The following is a 19,011-nucleotide window of genomic DNA, read 5'->3' on the forward strand; positions in this document are numbered from 1 at the left end:
ACATGGGAGCGGCACGTCCCTCCTCAGATTGGTTCGTTTTTTTAATACCGACCATAAAATTGTTATTTTGTAGATGTAGAGTAATTTTCTTAGTCTGTCAAGGGAGCTTTATTCGCAATGCTAACTGATCTGATTTGGTAGCAACGTGTACTACGTGTGCATGTTAGGAGTTTTCCAGTAACTCTTGAAGATCCTGAACAAAACCCACGCCACACAGACAGCCCCGCTTTGCCAGATGGCAGCTGCGTCATCGCGTTCAAAAAGGAGGCATGTATGGCTACAGTCACGGCGCAGGGAGTGATGACGTTGGCAAACTAGGGAGAAAACCCCTTCCTCGGTCGTTTTACGGGATCGCTATGCAGTTTTGGTATTTTTGGGAGGGTGTCTTCGGAGCATTTTCCAAACTTGTATCCCAGGATAAGTCAAGTTATTTCTGAAAAGGAGGATAAGGATAGGATAGGCCTATGTCAGAATTTGCGACGCCTACTGTAGAATAGGCAGCTGGCCAACTCACCAGTTTGCTCCTTCCCAAAATCCTCGAGTTCAGGAGAGAGCAGCTGTAAAGTAAGACTGCGTCAGCAGAGGCCTTTTTTGGTCTGGCGTTTGTCCAGAGCTCTCATTACAAAAATAAATATTTTGACTGATTTGACTTGCATGTGATAAAATGCACATATCCGCGGTAGAAATTTAGTTATCCGCTTTCAGCTATTTTCCTGCGCTTCTGCTCAGTATTGCGGAGTCTACCAGAAGCGGGGAAAGAAGGGAGGAACACGTCATTGGAGATGCCGAGCAATGATCTTAAACAAAGAAAGAAAACTACAACACAAGTGAAAGACGATGAAAAAACCGACGACACTTCAAAGCCGAAAGGCGAGGAAGAGGAAGCGAAGAAAGTGGACGTAACGGAACGAAAGAGATCAGCCCTGGATGTCCGGACGTTAGCCTGTCTGCTGTCTGTAGTATTGTGTCTAGTGCTCTCCTGGTAAGTCCAATTTGTACAACTATTGTGAAGAAGTTGGCGTTGTAGGTAATGTAGGTCTAATAACCAACATTTGGATGGATGACATCCTTAATTTCATATTATTAATGCTAGTTAACTTGTAAACCGGCAAAGCTATGATGATGAATACGCAAACGATACTCATACTGTGCTTTCGTAGAATATCAGGTATTTTAAGCTACTGGAGTTACTATTTTAAGTCACAGTTTTTGTCATTCGGAAGGTCTCGGTTTATGGTTTGACAGATTATGACTCAACCATACGATACTGAAGGTCATATCTGAATTTCTTGAACTGTTTCGTTTGCAATTTTGTCATCGTCTCTGCGTTATAGGATCGTGCTGCAGCAGAACGCAAGGTTTGCTGACGTTGAGGAAAAATACAAACTTCTGTACCGAAAGACGGTCATGATCAAAGACCTGGAGGATGAAATCGGCGAAGTCTCCAGGAAGGTAAGTCCGATTTCAAGCTGAGAAATAATTGCTTAACACAGCGGGCAAGTGCCCATCCACGATCTATGAAGTACACAGGGACAAAAGCAACTCGGGGACTATACGAGACCGAGGAATGTGTTGGGCGGACCTGCCGCTTGCAGCACATGGAGAAAGGTGGCATTGAACCAAATCAACAGAGATTGTGTAATAAAGATGGTTTCAAAGTCATTTGAGTGATCCTATGTTAAATTCTCCTGGGCGATCCTGTGTTATGTTGTGGACATCTTGATCTGTTCCTGCCATATGTGGGTGCAGTGTTTTTACCCAAGTTGTCATCTATACTGAACAGAGTTGACGTTGAGGTAGGAGAAAGCCTTTCACATGAAGAGACACAGCTGTTGCTTGTGAAAGCATGCACATCTGGGCGGCTGCTGGAGTGGGCCCGAGACACAAACCCCCCCTGTTTTATGTTGTGGGTGCAGCTGGACTCGTCCGAAACCGACCTGCAGGGGGCGATCTCCTCCATGTCCCTGGTGACCAAGCTGGAGGAGGACGTCTCCGGCCTGCGGGCGGTCATCACGGCAACGCAGGAGGGCGAGCGCTCGGCCTCGTTCGACATCCAGCGCGTCAACCAGCGCTTCCTGAACGTGACGGAGGCGTGGCAGGGCGGCCTGGAGGCCGCGACGCGCGACATCGGGGGCCTGCGGGTGGAGTCGCGCGCCGCCCACGGCCGGGTGACGGAGAAGGTGAACGAGGCGGAGGGGCTGCTGCGGGCGCTGGCCGAGCGGCTGGAGGAGCTGGAGGAGAGCACGCGGAGGAACGCCCGGGCGCTGGAGCGCACCGAGGAGGACGACGCCGGCCGCGTCCGCGAGCAGCTGGACTGGAACACGCGGCAGATCCACCGGCTGGAGGAGCGGCAGGTCGCCCTGTCGCGCCGCGGCGCCGAGCTCGCCGACAAGCTGGCCGAGCACGTGCCGCGCGGCGAGCGCTGCCAGGAGCAGCTGCCCGCCGTGGAGGACGCCGTGCGCTCCATCCTGCGGCTGACGGCCGAGCTCGGCGCCGCCCAGCGGCGGGTGGAGGAGCTGACGCTGCAGGTGTTCGGCGTGGAGGACAGCGCGCTCAGGGCCGTGACCGAGATCCTGGACATCCGGCGGGCGCTGGACGCCCTGCAGGCCGACAACAGCATACTGAAGATGAGGAACGACCTCGGCGTCGTCAAGGAGACGGTGATGGACCTCTACAGGGCCAGGAGGGAGCTGGAAGACCTGGAGCTTCTAAGCAGGCAGGGGGAGCTGGAGGACCTGGAGATTCTGAGTAGGCAGGTGGCATTAGAGGACCTGGAATCTCCAAGCAGGCAGAGGGCGATGGATGACCTGGAGCCTCCAAGCAGGCAGGGGGAGCTAGAGGACCCGGAGCCTCCAAGCAAGCAGGGGGAGCTGGAGGACCCGGAGCCTCTGAGCAGGCAGGGGGAGCTGGAGGACCTGGAGCCTCCAAGCAGGCAGGGGGCGCCGGAGGACCTGGAGCCTCCGAGCAGGCAGGGGGCGCCAGAGGACCTGGAGCCTCCGATCAGGCAGGAGGTGCCAGAGGACCTGGAGCCTCCAACCAGGCAGGGGGAGCCAGAGGACCTGGAGCCTCCAACCGGGCAGGAGGTGCCAGAGGAGGGCAAGCATGGTGAACACCCTGAATATAATGGACCTGTTGAGCTGGGAGATGTTTGATGCTATTACCTACACAGGAAGAATCAGCTATGTTTAAAATACTTAGAGGTGTTGTTTGCCACACGACAAGTCAGGTCATGCATTTTACAGTGTAACATCAAATTTCAAAAGTGGACAAAAGGTTCCCCAAACTTTGACAAAAGCATACATAAAAAATACACGATGTGGCAAGATTTTAAAGGGGATTTTTTTTTTTATTTAAGTGGAGCAACAGGATACAGTACCTGTAGATGAGTTACAATGCAAAGCTCACAGAACATGCCAAAACACAATGCTTTTATACATACCTGAGGATGTTTAGATACTTTATTGATCCAAAAATGAAAGTGTGCTTTCAATGCATAGTATATAGAAGCCAGTTTCTTCATGTTCTGTGATTTTCATTGTAGAACGCCTTATCAACTACTGTAACTTGATAGCATACTTTCACTGAAATCTCCGCAAGGGATTGAGCTTTGTGTGTGTTTGTAATTTATCTGCTCTTTTGCCATGGTTTGGGACACCTGCTGTTCGTCCACTCCTGAACATACATTTAATCTTTGATTTGAGATTGATATCTCACCACAAGGTCCTCCTCGCCAAGTGTTTTTTTTTTTTTTTTGCATTTTGCTGTGTAACTTCATTTTTTAAATATTATCTTCATTTGTGTCTGTCGCATATTCAGTACTATGAGTGTATCTGTCATCACTGCAGTATTAACACAAACAGGGGCAGCAGTGCGGCTTATAACCCAAAGGTTTACGGTATGATAACCTGGTGGGGCACTGCTGTTGTACCCCTGGGCAAGGTAATTAACCCAAATTGCCTCAGTAAATATCCAGCTGTACAAATGGATAATATGAAAAGACTGTCAGCTATGCAAGTCGCTCTGAGTAAGAGCATCTGATAAGCAACTGTAACGTTAACTCACCAGCATTACACTGTCACACTGTCCGAGTCATACCTCGTGTGTCATCTGTAAGGAATTATGGGTACATTATTGTAACTGCACTGACATTCAGTAACAATTTAATTTAACATCTACACCTTTGGGAACCATTTTCTAATGCGTAAAAAACAGGACTGTCTGCTTCTTGGATATAAATCAGGTGAACATGACAATTACCAGACATTACATGATGTCTCTACATGTAGAACACTTTGCGTATCAAGTGTCACACATCAAGTGAGAATCTTAGTCATACTTGAATGTTTCAAAAGCCATTCTTTGATAGTCCTCTTGTTTGGTATATGTCAGTGTTTGAGGGTGTGGGGCTTAGAGGAGTGGCCAAAAAGATCTCCTGAAAAAATGGATGTCTGTCGTCAGGGCAATACGTTTGATAAAAAGTGAATTACTGCAATTGTGCCAAATCCTATTTGTCTAATTGTATACAAGCTGATGTTTTGTACCTCTGCTTTATCAATAAACGTTGGTTTTTAATATTTGTTGTTTATTGTCATGGCTGTGGGTAAGCGGTTATCAAGTGGACCCTCTGCTTTGGTACAAATGCACAATGTTTATTTTCTGATTATGATACTGTTTGTCTGTAATATGAAGTTTCATGTACAAAGTGGTCACTGTTTTTCTGCATAGTGGGTTCACTGCTGTGTGTGTAAAATGGCTCCTGTCTCTCATGTGGTAACCTGTACAAAATGGCCGCTGTTTCTCTGTGCATTTCCCCCCCTGCAGTTTGAGAACATCCAGACCCTGCTGGAGAGGGTGGAGGGCCGGGCGGTGCTGTCCCACGTGCGGGCACTGCAGCAGGACGTGTCGCAGCTGAAGGAGTGGGCCTCGGGCCTGGGCGAGAAGCGGGCGAAGATGGAGGAGAGCCTGTCGGCGCTGTCCGAGGCCGTGCGGGCCATCGAGCAGCGCACGGGCGCCGTGACGAGCGACATGGGCGCCAAGGTGGCGGCGGTGCGGACGGACGTGCGGCGCATGGCCGGCCTGGAGGCGGAGGTGGAGGCGCTGCTGGAACAGGAGCGGGAGCTGGAGATGAAGGTGGCGCTGGCGGAGAAGGCCACGGCGAGGCGCATCGGCGACCTGCTGGCGGGCAGCATCGACCGGGTGTCGGCGCTGAGGAGCGGGGCCGAGCGCGACGCCGAGAGCCTGGAGCGGCTGCGGCGGAGGCTCGCCGAGCTGGCCGCCACCGACAAGGAGCTGGCCGACCGCCTGCTGGCGCTGGAGGGTGGCCGCGCCCGCATGCTGAAGACCCTCACCTTCGCCAGCGACCTCAAGCCCAAGGTGTCCACCATCCGGAAGGACTTCGCCCTGCTGGACCCGCTGGTGTCCGACCTCACGCTCCGCATCGGCAGGCTGGCCGAGGACATGATGAGGAGGGAGGAGGAGATCGCCCAGCTCCGGGAGACCTTCGCTAACCTCACCGCCGTCCAGGGTGACCTGCGGGACGTCCAGCAGCAGCTCACTCAGGTCCCCGGCGTGGGTGAAATGTTCCCTCGGACCAACCCGCCAGGGGAGTAGAGACCTCAACCTGGCAACCCTGCAGACTCCCCTCCGCATCAGGAAGGGAGTCTCTTGACTCTGTTAAGGGGTTTGCATAGTCACCTCACAACCAGAGACTTGCTTATTGCAATTACAACTAGAGAGAATTGTCCAGTCCCATTACAAACACAGGGATTCACCCAGACCTGTTACAACCAGAGAGAATGACCTAGCACCATAATAAAAAGAGATTTGTTGGTTCCTGTTGCAGCCAGAGACAATTGTCCTATACTATTCCAGAGAGACTCTTTTAGTGCCATTATGCCTGTAGAGAATTGCCTAGTGCTATTGTTACTAGAGAGAATTGGAGATACCAGAGACATTTCCAGTGTTGTTACTACCACAGAGAACTACATTCACTTATTACTAGAGATTTCTGAAGGTTACTGGTAAATTTCACTTTAAAGCTGAATTGCGCAAGTTTAGTGATTGTGCAAATTTACTTGGAATCCTCCCTCTCAAAGAGTGGAATGTTCCGAGAGGGAGTTTCCCTGTCATCATGATCACTCATCACCCTCAGAAAGTGAAGGGCCGTAGTTCTGTTGTTTTGGAACATCACCATAATGTTGAATGGAAATACGCCGCTCACACGGTAACCCGGCCAGTTAAAGAATAACGAGCCGCTTGCCCACTCCCCTCCTGGGCACGCTCAGTGCTGACCTTCCCAAAGACCCAGGTGGTTGTGGCAGCGCATGCAAACTGCAATGCTTTGATCTCGCTGGGTCAGCCCTCGCGGCAGCAGATTACAGCTCAAAAGGTACGGATGCCTGAAATTGTTAAGTGACAACCAGGAAGTGACAAAACAGCTGAGCCGCGGGCTGCATGTTTGCACTGGTTATTCTGGTGGGCTGCCTTTAAAGCAACCTCAAAATATTGTACTGTGGTCAGTGGCAAAACGTCAGCTTTGCAAACAAATGCAAATAACTTAAACATGTCAAAACTTTTAACTAACACACAAAGCACTCTAAAGGAACTGCAATTTTGGTAACCAGCCGTTGTGACTAGACATCTACTAGTACTGAATCATGTACAGTTGAATTGTATGAGAGAACACTGGGACCAAATAAAGACCTCATTAAAGTGGATCAGATGAAAATTGTGTGTGAGAAGTTTTCTGCTTGCTTAACTGATGTTTGGCATTCAGGAATGTGTTATACGTTAAGTCTTGCCCCTTGAAAATAGTTAAAACAGATTCACTGGACATCAGCAGGACACTCCTTCACACTTGCAGTGGCTGGAGTGGTCAGATGTCACAACTCATCGTGACTCGTCAAGACCCCCTTAATTCCATTACAGGCACCGCACACACAGAGCAAAGGGTAAACCTCTACCCTATTTTACATTCTCAAAACTATCGGCAAGGTTGTTGCAAAGTTCATTACTTTGCTGTATTGTCGCTGTACGTCAGGGTTGGATCTTAAATCAAATTCAGTGGTAGTCTGTTTCAATTTTAATTATGGATCATTTTAAATTATACCAATTCACAGCTGTGGTGTTAATATTTTCACATTTCTATGTACACCAGGTTCTGTAAGAATCAGGAACCCTGGGGAAATTAGTAGAAGTGTGTAGTATTTCAGTAACCAACAGAGATGCTTTTTCATTCATGAATCCACTGCTAAAATGTAAGCACTTTCAGATCCAAGGCATCACCCTGAAAGGGCAAGTCATAACCACATTTATCTTCCATGATATAAAGAGTCTTAAGGAAAAAGCTCCCATTTAGACCAATTCTGAATGTGATGACTCGGAGTCCAAGCCAATAATACTGGTACTTGTGTCAACTCTGAACCATGGAGGTCTGCGCTACATCTCCAGCTTCTCATAGTCCCAGCATCCACTGCTCCCCCTCACACACCTTTAAATGATACTTGGCCACCAATTTCCCTATTCAATTTGACCCCCCCCCCACAGGTTAAGAAATAATGTATATGGTTTTGTGTGGCAAAAAAAATTTATTCATGTTTGACAACGCACACAAAAAAATGACCAGCAGAATCACGACATTTTCTGTAAAAAGACTCAAATGCAGTTGGGATTTTGCACAACCCCTCAAAACAATTTAACAGGGTAAAAATATAATTACAGTGCAGTTTGAGTGTGTGGCTTAAAACAACAGTCCACCCTCCCCCTCCCAAAAAGGTAACGCCTGCCCTGCTGTTGCGGACCCCGCTGGAGTGCACATCAGACCCTCTTGCTGGGTCCCTTCTGTTTGGACAGCGAGCCGACAGAGGCCACAGTCTCTTCTAGTTTGCTCTTTAGGGAGCTGATGGCCTTCTCGTGTCCCTCCACCTTCATGGAGTAGGCCGTCAGGCTGTCCATGGTGGCCCTGAGCTGCTGCAGGTCTTTCTGGGCCTGGCTGACGGAGGCCTTCAGTTTGGAGGCCTGGGTCTCTCGCACGTCCTCCCCCAGAGCGTCCAGCCTCTGGCCCAGTGCCTGCAGCTGCCCGCTCAGACGGGAGTCCAGGGTGGACAGTTCGGCCTGTACGCTGCCCAGTCCTGCCACCTCGGCGCGCAGCTCCGCCAGCTCGCTCTGCAGGGCGTCCGCCTGGCCGGCCAGAGCCCGCTGCCCCTCGGCCACGCCCTCGGCGGCCGCCTGGGCGCCCCGGGCATCCCGCGCCAGCGTGGCGAGCGTGCTCTCGTGGGAGTCGTACTTGGCGAGGAGGGCCTCGAGTTTGGCCGCCTGCTCGGCCGCCGCCGCGCCCAAGGACTCGCCGGTCTGCTCCGCCGCCCTCAGCCGGGACTCCGCCTCCTCCGCGCTCCTCTCCGCCCGAGCCGCCGCCCCCTGCAGGCCCTCTTCCAGGCTCCGGATGCTGCCCGCCGCCTGCTCCAGCCCGGACTGCAGGCTGTCGGCTTGGTCGGACAGCGCCTTGACGGACACCTCGGCCGCGGTCACGGCCTGCCTTAGCGCCCCCGCCGTGCTCTGCACCAGCCCCCGCACCGACTCAATCTCCTGCGCCGTGGACGCCACCTCCTGGTTCCGGGTCTGCAGCTCCGCCCCCACGGCGGTGATCTGCTCCCTCAGGGCCTCGGCCACCTTCTCAGTCTCCTGCCGGGCGGCGCCGAGGTCGGCGACGGTGTCGACGACGGCCGCCAGCTCCTGCCGGAGCGAGCCGGGGTCCGACATGGCCTCCAGCCGGGCCCGGAGGTCGCGGAGCTGGCTCTGCGTCTCGCCCTGCGCCCCGGCGAACTCGGCCACGCTGTCGCCGATGGAGCGGGCCAGCTCGGTCAGCCGCTCCTCCACCGTGCGCTCCAGGGACGCCGAGTCACGCGCCCGCGCCTCCTTCACCTCGCGGATGCCGTCGGAGAGGTCGCGCAGCAGCTCGTTCTGCAGCTTCTGCAGGGCCTCCTCCACCCGCCGCGTCTCCGCCTCGCCCTTCCGCAGCGCCCGCCCCGCGCTGTCCAGCTCCGCCCGCGTGCTGCCCAGGGCCGCCTCGAACCCCTCCACCGTCAGCCTCAGGGAGTCCACCTTCAACCGCAAAGAGGAGGCGAAGCATTACTCCTGCTCCATGTCCCACATAACCAAATCTAGTTCTCACATTACATCACAGTGAAACCAAATATACTGGACCACTTCTATTGTCTCCAAATGGGAAATTTCATGTTGCCTCATTCAAAAATATAGGGCAAAGACGTACAAGTGCAGAACAACTACATAATTTTAAAGAAGGCACCTGCCAAATTAACAAATAATGGAAACATACTATACAGTCTTGGGTAACAATATACACAGTATCTTATACACATGGCTGATGAACGAGTATTTAATAAGTCAGTAATATGCTTGTATGCTAATTAGGTGAAGAAAATATTTGAAAAATGTCTGCAAAGATATTCCATTTCCTGTAGGTGATAAACAAGCCCATTAGTGAGTTAAAAATTAGCCAGGCCAGATTACTACAGCCCTGGAGATTAGAGAGTGGAGCTGCAGGATTTACATAACCTTAGTGTTCAAACAAGACTGCAATTACATATAAATTGTGTGTGTGCGCATGTATGTGTGCGCGCGCGTGTGTGTGTTTGTGCATGCATGCAACTTTCGCACAGTAAATAATAACAAATGTTTAACTTTTACACTATGATATTCTTCTTCATCAGTTGGAGAAAAATGTAAAAAGTATATATTAAGTTACATATTAAGTTTATCTGTAAAACAGTGTTACGGGAGTTGTGTTTCGGTGATCTCAAGTCCTGTACTGTGCCAATATACGGGCTTCCAGCAGTTATGGTCTCGGTGAGCTAGGTCATTTTTCTTTTTGCTTGATATCCATAAAAAACATTTGTAATCGCATAGTTAAAATCACATAGTTAATCACATAGTTCCCTGTACATGCTACCTGTAACTGAAAAGTTATTCATTCGTGCATCGGTATAGACTGGAGCGTCCATAGACTCTGAACTTGCAGCTACAAGACCTAACATGTAAAGTTTCAATAAATTAATTATCATATGTTAACCGTCTACAGCCCTTGTATTAATTTAGCAAAGTTTCGGAGATGACAACCATTGACATTTTCACCGAAAGTATTCATTTTACTTCATGACATTTTACCAAACGACCACCTTTCCGGACCAGAGTTCTCTGGGGGAGGGGTGCAATTTTGTGGGAACATTTCCTCTGCCGAGAAAACTTTAGTATGGGCATTTTTGGGCAGTTTTCTTTCGCTCGCAAAGTTAACTAATCTGTTCCTTCGGCATCTGGGTCGTCACACCCCTCTAGCGCGCCTTACCTGCCGTTCGAGTCAATGAAATGATATCGAGTTAATTCAACAATCTGAATTGCCTACCTGTTGAACGACGCTCTCCATTTTCTTAGCGAGCTCCGCGTTTTTCTGGACAGACTGTTCAGCCCTGCTGCTGATCTGCCCGACTTCTTCCAACACCCTCTGGAGATAAAACGCGGCGAACCCAGCTGCCGCTACCAGTGCAATGTAACACACCGCTGCCAAAAGCTTGGCCCAGCTCCCTGACCCCGGCCCGGGAGAGTCGGCCCCTTTGCTAGCCTTGGGACTCTTCTTCGCCACGTCATCTTGGTTGGTATTGGAGCTCTTTTCGCTCGCATTGCTCTTATTTCTGTGTTTCGCAGTCATGTTCGGAGGTGCGGAGGCTGGCTGCGCGGCGAAATGGGACGCAGGATCGATTTCTCAGGGACTGTAGATGCTCGGGTAATTACTGTACATTCAGCGTATCAGTGAGCGTGTCGTGTCTGTCCTGTGGTTCGCGCTGAGGTATGCAAAGAGGGGGGCGTCTCTCAGTGGAACCATCAGCAATTCCACCACAGTGCTGGGAGCTCCACTGCCACCGAGTCTTTGCCTAGAGTTTTCTGGAATGATGCAAAAAAAGGAAAAAGTTACATGATTGTTACGTAAGAAATGCTAGCGTATTGTCTTTCATAGAAAAAAAAGCAACTGGATCGTGCTTTTGAAATAAATCAAATTATATTCATTTAGTGGCAGTCGCTCATTACTTTGTTTGTATAGTTGGGATTTGATTCAATATTTGCACCAAGTGGAGTCGAGCATGCTTTAGTTTAACTTTATATGTTTAATCAGTTAGCATCAGCATCAATATCACATCAGCTTTGAAAAGTTTAGCCTTTGTTGAACTGTGCAATGATACTTTGCTGTGGGGAAATTTACTATAGCGTTTTCTAAGTGAATAAATTTCCGCTTTTAACTGTATATGCGGCATGGTCAGCGCGGAGCACCCAATGCTCTAATTTTGCTTTGCATAGTGTGAAACGGGGCTCTCTAACTAGGCGCACAGTTTTGAGAGATGCGACCGGCTTTGTCACACTCCGCCCTTCATACGTGGCAGTAGAGTCGACGCGTGAACGACTTTTCCTCGAACGCATCACTTCCCCCGACCCAATGAAACTGCACTGGAGTTGGGGAAAGTGTAATTCTAGTTTGAGACGCTGGGTCGCGCGTTTGCGCAAATATTCGAAGGTTTCGCTCATTTGTGCCAGATTAAACAGTTTCACACCTTGTTTTAAAATCGTGCCAGAAATCGTGCATGTAATTCATTCGCGCCAGAACGCAAACCATACTTTACATACAGACAGTGGAAGTGACTCGCGATGGGCCTTATGTTATAGTATGGCTATCGTGCAGTGGCAAGGTGGGCGCAACACGCAGGTTAGTGGTTGTTGAAGTGAAGTACCCACCTCATTGAGCAGTGTTTCCGTCCCTGAAAAGCGCTATACAAATACCGTTTATTATCATTATTATTATTTATATTGTATTTATATGTATTATATTTATGTTTGAGATAGGGAGAATAGTAACAATTCCCCACCCCAACCAATACTTACACATCGTGTAAATTACTTTACGTCTATTAATGTAAACACATTAATTCCCACCTAAAGTCTGATACCCTGATAACGAGATGGGCCAGCAATCAGGAAAATGCTATGATTTAACATTGCATAATCTAACGATATGATATCGACAAAAGGCATTACGTCCATTGTCAAATAAACCTGAACTCAAGTATAGTAACATGATAGCAACGCACCTTTGTCGAGTGCGTAGGGTATTCAAAACTAGATAGGTAGATAAACTGCATTAAAATGTATTTAAACTTTCTCTCCAAACACGCCCATTCAACGAACAGTGCGCTCGTTTTGAAATAGGCCTATACCTGAAGTTACACTAGTTAATTCGGTTTTGCGCAAGGCAGGTAGAAGCCTATAACAATTAGCCGCCAACCTATCCACCGTTACGAACGTCTCTGCAATCTTTCAACACCCGTTCTGGTGCTTCTGTGACATCATCTTGGTTTACTGTAATTGCACGGCCCTCACCTCCCGACCAAGGAGGTCTGTAAACCGCCTTGCCACAACCAACGTGTCCTCGCTTTCGTGGGTCCAAAAACCTTACGCATTGTAGTATAGTGGTAAGGAGCAGGACTTATAACCGAAAGGCTGTCGGTTCGATTCCCCGCTGGGACACTGCTGTTGTACCCTTGGGTAAGGTACAGAGTTGCCCCAGTAAATATCCAGCTGTAGAAATAGCTATCATATGAAAAATTGTAACCTCTGGATAAGAACGTCTGCTAAAATGCCACAAATGTAATGTAATGAATAACACTGCAGTTGTCGCGATGAAATCGAGCTTCGTTGAAAAACTCTACTTACCGCCGCGACCTATGCTGTCTGTGAACAGTACTTGCACAGCCAAGTACATATCCGTCCCGTTAAATGTGTGCCAATGCGGTGATATCAACAAAGGACTGTGTAGACGATTATAGATGACTGTACTAACAAACACTGGTAGGCCTACTGAAGAAGTGGTTCTTTGAAATGACTTTTTCAGTTTTTAACTGTTGTTTTCATGCAGTGGTTCATATTGTGGCAAGCAAAATTCAGAACAGACACAAGTTTCTGCAAACATTTTAATGTTAAAATAATAAAAATATAACCTTAATATACTCTCATCTTGTACATTGCTCTGGATTATAGCAAATAATTTACAACATGTAAATATACAATTTTATGCACATAAATACAAATAATATACAGCATGAATACACTGCAGTAATAGCTTCACCTGCAGCACTCTCCTCAGTGCTCAGCCTAAATACTGAAATGTCTCAGCTAGGGGATCAGTACCATCACATCCAGTACTCATATGCCTTCATTTTGTAATGGTATGATTTAGTAGCTATGTGTGAAATTTGCAAGAGGTGTAATCACACTCTCCACTGGTGATACAATGCTGCCAGAAAGTTCAAAGGCACTGGCACCACAGCACACACACGAAACACAGTCTAAAGTGTCAATCACTCTGTGAAAGATTACCATCATTGGCTGCAAGATTATCTTTCTGCATAATAACTGTCTATGGCTCAGGTAGAGGCAACACTCAGAGCTCACCACAATGGCTTATGGAGTTAACCCAATTCAGATGAGGGCCTCACTGATAAGTAATAAATATTGTCCATAGTAACAGAACTTTAACTTAAGACCCTCCTCTACAGAAAGTGGTTAGTGGAAAAATACGTGGTTGGTAAAGGTTCCATGATGGCAACATCTTCAGTGATCACCACAATATTAAAAGTACCCCTTCGTGTCAGAGCGAGTGTTTCTAAGCTGTCCAGAGTGTCTGTGCATGGCCCTCCGGATTTTGTTAAAAGCATAATAAAACTGAGGGGGCAGTTTCACCTGTGAACTAGTTTCCGGAGAAGGTTGCTCTCACAGTGGTGTGTCAGTCAGAACACAGGAGTCAGGTTTCCAGTTCAGAACTTTGTACAGCAGCCAGAGAAGTTAGAACGCCACAGTTCTTGGTTCTCATTCTCGCCATAGAAAGAAACATCCATCTACAGCACAGACTCCTCTGTCCCAGCAGCACTACATCTGGTCCAAATTGCAGTGTGTCCCCTCCTGGTCAGCTCATGCAATCTCAGGGTTTTGCATCCTAGCATTGAACAGAAGAGTTTTATTGTACATGGTAAAAACTGAGCATAGTGATATTATTCATTTCAGTTAATCCATATGAATCAATATATTTGTAGAGGTTTTAAGGATATTATCAACAGATGTTCTAAGAAATGAGAAGGATGGTTAATTCACCTGTGACTTCTCTTGCAGATAAAAGCTATGATGAAGATGATGATGATGATGATGATGATGATGATGGCAAGCACTAGAGGGCACAGAATACAACATGTTGACTGCAGCCGTGACTCAAATTAACTTTCAAAACCACCTTTCGGGCAGAATATGTCACCTCAACGTCACATTTGGTTGATAGCTGGACTGCCAATCAGTGTGGATTAAAACCACTAAAACTCACCAAATGTCATTGTTGCGCTATATTTGTGAAAGCGTTGAAAAGTTTAAGTGCTCTTCACTATTGGAGTAAGGCTGAGATTAGTTTGAAACTTAACATGAGGAAGTTACAACTTTAATTAAACACACGTTAATATTTGACCCCAAAACTAAAACTCATATCCTTATCAAACCAAAATGAAAAGTGACGAGCGATCAACACATTTTAAATGTTGGAATAAGGTTGAGATATTATTGCAATTCAACGTAACGAAGATACAGCATTAATTTAACGCATTAATCCTCAGAGCTAATCCTCAGTGCTAAAACGCCTAATTTCATATCCTTGTCAAACCTTTTTTTAAGTGGAAGAAGCCTTTTATATTACGTGATTGAGCAAACAATACCATCAAAAATGTACATGTATTCATTTGGCATGTGCCCTTATGTGTGTGCGTAACTTGCAATAAATCCAACGTGCGAACAGCGTTGACTCTTTTAGCTCCGTGGGCATACTATTCTCTCATACGTTCATTCTTGGAAAGCATGAACTGAAAATTAAGCATTACAGGTTGCAAATGATAATGATTTCAATAATTATTTATGCAAATCTCACAGCATTTTAAAATAAAATGTTTTATCGAATGTATTTAATGTTGTATGTTTTTCTATCGATTTAAGAGACCAGTGTGACTTGCATTACATAGTTTTTCATGCAACCACTTTTGGAATGACACATTTGACGCTTCCGTCTAACTGCGGTAGAATTCGCCCCCCGATAAACTTTCGCGCAGCCAAGACACGGTGAACCTCAAACAGGTGACTTACCCAAGAATCTGTGACGTACGGCCGGGCCAATGGATGCAGATTCAGCGTTGCTACTGGAAGCGACTGGAACCAAACAGGAATGGAGACAATGCAAAAATGAGCCTGGCGCAGACACTAAACGAATTGAGAAATATTTGTATTTGTAGCGCGGAGAATAGTAACTCAGTCCTTGTCACACTACTAATGACACGCATATGCGAAAAAAAGCATTTTCTGTCTTACCACAGAAGCGGGCGGAGATCACCTGTAACGGAAAGGTGAAGAGAGTGTTTAGCCACGGTCATGTGAGAGTGACTGACAAAGAAACGGACTGACTGAGAGAGTTTGTTGCCGTAGCCACAGAGCCAGCTCTCTCACCTGTTCACAGTGCGCAGTCACGCTGAGGTTGACGCAAGAGAGCATTAGAACCCGCTGCTGAGTCAGTGACAACAGAGGGGGGACAATCTCTGCACGCTCATCCCGAAGGAAACCAACCTGGATGGACTGGTTCCCAGCATCCTGCAAAAAGCGAACCAGCACCGGCCATGGCAGCTCTGTCTACACACACACCTAAAGGGATTGCATGTTTGGTTTATTTTTTCCAGGGCATGCCCTAATGCTTAAGAATCCAGGCTGCTTCCTACCTGTAATGTCCACTCTTGTTCACATGACTGCAGACTCCTCCCCAGCGCCTTCTCTGTTAGTATCTGGTACCCATTTCCATCTCTGAGGTCTGAGCAGTTCATATGTATGGTCATGGGGTAAGTAGCCACTCCTGGAAAAGCCAGGAAAGCAAGAATGCTATAAGAAACATTTCACATCTCAAAAACTGTGAGCAGTGTAAATGTCATAAAGAGCTGCAAAGTTCATTTTAAATTTTGAATGCAGCTTCTCTCTCTGAATTCTAGCTTCCTTTTAGCTAACCACAAAGCAGAGACTCTGACATATGGGGCAGTGTAATAGTTATGTGTGTTATTCAAAAGGGGAAGGAAACACAAGTACATCAAAAACTGTGTCTTTGTGAAAAAAAGGCACCTTTAATGGACACTGCCCTGTGCAAAGAAGAGAAAATATTCAATGGAAGAGTGCATGACTCCAAAGAAGCACTTCATAATCAAAAACTGTGAGCAATTTACATGCGACAGTGAACTGCAACATTCTGTCTGAAGTTTCATTTCAGCTACCCTCTCAAGGTGTGGAAATTCCAGCCTTCAGCCTGTTTGCCTGCAGAATTTATTTGCAGAATCATAAAACACAAGGCTTCGACACGTGGGGCAGGCTAACAGCCATACTAACATCTCAGGGAGGGAAATACATTTTTATCCAACATTACAATGTGCTGCAGCATCCCATATGAAGGGATAGTAAAAAGCAAGCACACTGTTTAATGCCGTGTTTCCCAACCCTGCTCCTGGAGGCACACTATCCTGCATATCTTCTATGTATCCTTCCTGCTTGACTAAATCAGGTGTGCTCAGCTAATCAAAAGTCTCACTGATGAGTTCAGTCAGGTAGGTAGAGCAGGGATAGATAGAAGATATGCAGGACGGTGTGCCTTCAGGAGCAGGGTTGGGAAACGCTGGTTTAATGCACCTAACAGTTCGGTCTTTGCGAAGTCTTCTGCTTGGTGCTTATGTCCCTCTAAAGAATCTCCCACTGCCGGGAGTGCAAGACTGTGTAGGAATATGCTGTTACCTCATAATACTATGCTGCCGTTTCCTAGCTCACGCTTGTTTAATCAGAACTTCCATGAGTCAGCAGATCTCGCCCGTGAATGAATGAAAGCAACAGCAACTCTCATCACATTGGTTGTGCAGTGAGAAGTCTCTCCCTTCTTTGTACAACAAAACAGCACTTTGTGAATGATAAAGCTTTGTAAATATCAAAACATAAATTAGAACTTAACAAAACAACACTGCAGTACTCACCATTCATAAAGCAAAGACAGAGAACAATGCCCACAGCTATATCCATTGTAGACACGACGTACTTAGAAGTCGTTGCTTTCCCTTGCAGCGACCCAGGAAGTGTGGGTGAGTGTGGGTGTGGGGGCCGTGCATTACTGTGAATGGGAGGGCGCATCAGTGACAGCCCATTCTATGACACCCGCCCAAATTCGGCAACATTCGCAATTTCTCTTCCCTCACTCTCTCGTTCTCTCTCCCTGCATTAAAAATAGCAATCTAACCTATCAGGTGACTATGGGCAGCTGCCAGGATTTATGCTGAAAACCAGTTTCATAAAGGAAGTTTGCCAAAAGTCCCTGGGTCTCAAATGTTTGCTGAAAATGTTTGCAATGCACCATTGTAAAATTTAGTTTCAGATATGAGCAATCAACAACCAAACTGAAATCCACTGTTCAGTTTTTTCATGCTATTCTTGCATGAAAGAGACTGAAACAGGAGAGATGTTTATACTCTGCCTGGTTTAACAGTAACAAACAATGCATGCAGTGTGACACTTAATGTCACCAAGGGTATTCAGAGACCTGTGTTTGTCATCTTCCTGGAATTCCCCCCGTCTGCAATGTGAGTTATCGTCATCTGTCTGTGGCTTTGAAATCAGTGGTTGTAGCATAGATTGAAGTAAGACAGTATCAGAGGTCAAACTGCCACAGCTTTACATTACATTGGCCAACCATTTAAAAGGGTATACATACACTTTCCAGTGAAAAACCATATGCAAATATTACAGGTCATCAAAGAAGATCATCACCATCTCTGTTTATTTATTCATGTTTAAATACAAACTCATCACAGTCAGTGGCATTTTTTTTAGAAATGAAAACAGTCAGTTTTTTTTTTTTGCAATCACTTTTGCATCTGTCTGACATTTCCCCTCTTTCAGTGTCAAATCATATCCAGAATCAAATAATGCACACCTCATGGAATGAGTGTTCACTTCTATATGATTTTCTCACTACAGACTAACACAAAACAGTAAACATATCAGACCTCCCTCTGTCAATCCCTGAGGTATTAGCCCAGTGTTTAAACTCAAGCAGTGAGGTAAGTGCTTTTGTTTCTCTGGCTAAACTGAAAAATAGAATATCTACAAAAATCAGAGAACTCTTAGAATGAAAACTCCATGATCCCTCTTGGTTATAGTTCTGACAGTGGAGAAGACCCAACAGCAATACTTCCAGTTTGAATAGAAGTGTTCCCCCTCCTGGTCAGCCCATGCATTCTAATAGTGACATTTTATTGGACATGGTCAAAACTGCAAGCAGTGATAGTTTATTCATATAAATCAATATATTTGTAGAGGTTTCAAGAATAATATTGTAAGAAATGAGGATGAAGCTTAAGTCATATGTGACCCTTCTTGTAGATGACAGCTATGATGATGACGATGATGACGAGAATAGAGGTAGAGACTAGAGGAGGGTGTGGTTTCCAAAAGACTTGGCACTGTTCCCTGCATGCCAAGCTTTTGAACTCGATGCAAGAGATAACGGGAAGCCAGTTGTCACACCTGCTCCCAGTCAGCCAGCTCAGCCACACCCAGTTCAGCCCTGCTCAACCACACCCGCTCATCACATGCACCTGTGACTCATGTTCTTCAGTCATGTCCTGGCTACGTGAGGGCTCAGTGTGTGTTGCCTCATGCCAACCTGTTTCGTCCCTGACTACGTTTTTGCTTCTGTGATTAAACCCTTTGACCGCACTTGGATCCCAGTCTGTTTTCATTACACCAATGAAGTGAGGTGAGGAGGTGTGTAACTTGACTACGTTTAAGGAGTTTGTAGACAGGGGTTAGTTGCAGGGGTTTGATGGCACAGGCAGGAAGACAAGCAAAAAG

The 19,011-nt window shown here is 47.0% G+C and overlaps 2 protein-coding genes across 2 annotated transcripts; one reads left to right on the forward strand and one right to left on the reverse strand.

Moving 5' to 3' along the window:
* The first annotated feature begins 358 nt into the window (after positions 1-358).
* On the forward strand, positions 359-5,610 carry LOC118770646 (IKBKB interacting protein). Its single transcript, XM_036518408.1, has 4 exons — positions 359-982; positions 1,335-1,452; positions 1,917-3,146; positions 4,822-5,610. Exons 1-4 carry the CDS (start codon positions 783-785, stop codon positions 5,608-5,610), a joined length of 2,337 nt encoding a protein of 778 aa, XP_036374301.1. The 5' UTR covers positions 359-782.
* A 2,119-nt stretch (positions 5,611-7,729) lies between these two features.
* ckap4 (cytoskeleton associated protein 4) lies at positions 7,730-10,845 on the reverse strand. Its single transcript, XM_036518409.1, has 2 exons — positions 10,418-10,845; positions 7,730-9,099 (listed from the first exon to the last, which is right to left on the reverse strand). Exons 1-2 carry the CDS (start codon positions 10,718-10,720, stop codon positions 7,816-7,818), a joined length of 1,587 nt encoding a protein of 528 aa, XP_036374302.1. The 5' UTR covers positions 10,721-10,845; the 3' UTR covers positions 7,730-7,815.
* Positions 10,846-19,011: the final 8,166 nt, after the last annotated feature.

Source organism: Megalops cyprinoides, chromosome 23 (assembly GCF_013368585.1).
Source record: "Megalops cyprinoides isolate fMegCyp1 chromosome 23, fMegCyp1.pri, whole genome shotgun sequence".
Classification (NCBI taxonomy): Eukaryota; Metazoa; Chordata; class Actinopteri; order Elopiformes; family Megalopidae; genus Megalops; species Megalops cyprinoides.

Excerpts from the sequence above, each read along its gene's own strand:
- LOC118770646 (XM_036518408.1), top strand. The coding sequence starts at position 783 with ATGCCGAGCAATGATCTTAAACAAAGAAAGAAAACTACAACACAAGTG. Across the intron at positions 983-1,334 it reads TTGTGTCTAGTGCTCTCCTG|GATCGTGCTGCAGCAGAACG; the intron begins GTAAGTCCAATT and ends TCTGCGTTATAG. Across the intron at positions 3,147-4,821 it reads GACCTGTTGAGCTGGGAGAT|TTTGAGAACATCCAGACCCT; the intron begins GTTTGATGCTAT and ends CCCCCCCTGCAG.
- ckap4 (XM_036518409.1), bottom strand. The coding sequence starts at position 10,720 with ATGACTGCGAAACACAGAAATAAGAGCAATGCGAGCGAAAAGAGCTCC. Across the intron at positions 9,100-10,417 it reads TGGAGAGCGTCGTTCAACAG|GTGGACTCCCTGAGGCTGAC; the intron begins GTAGGCAATTCA and ends TTGCGGTTGAAG.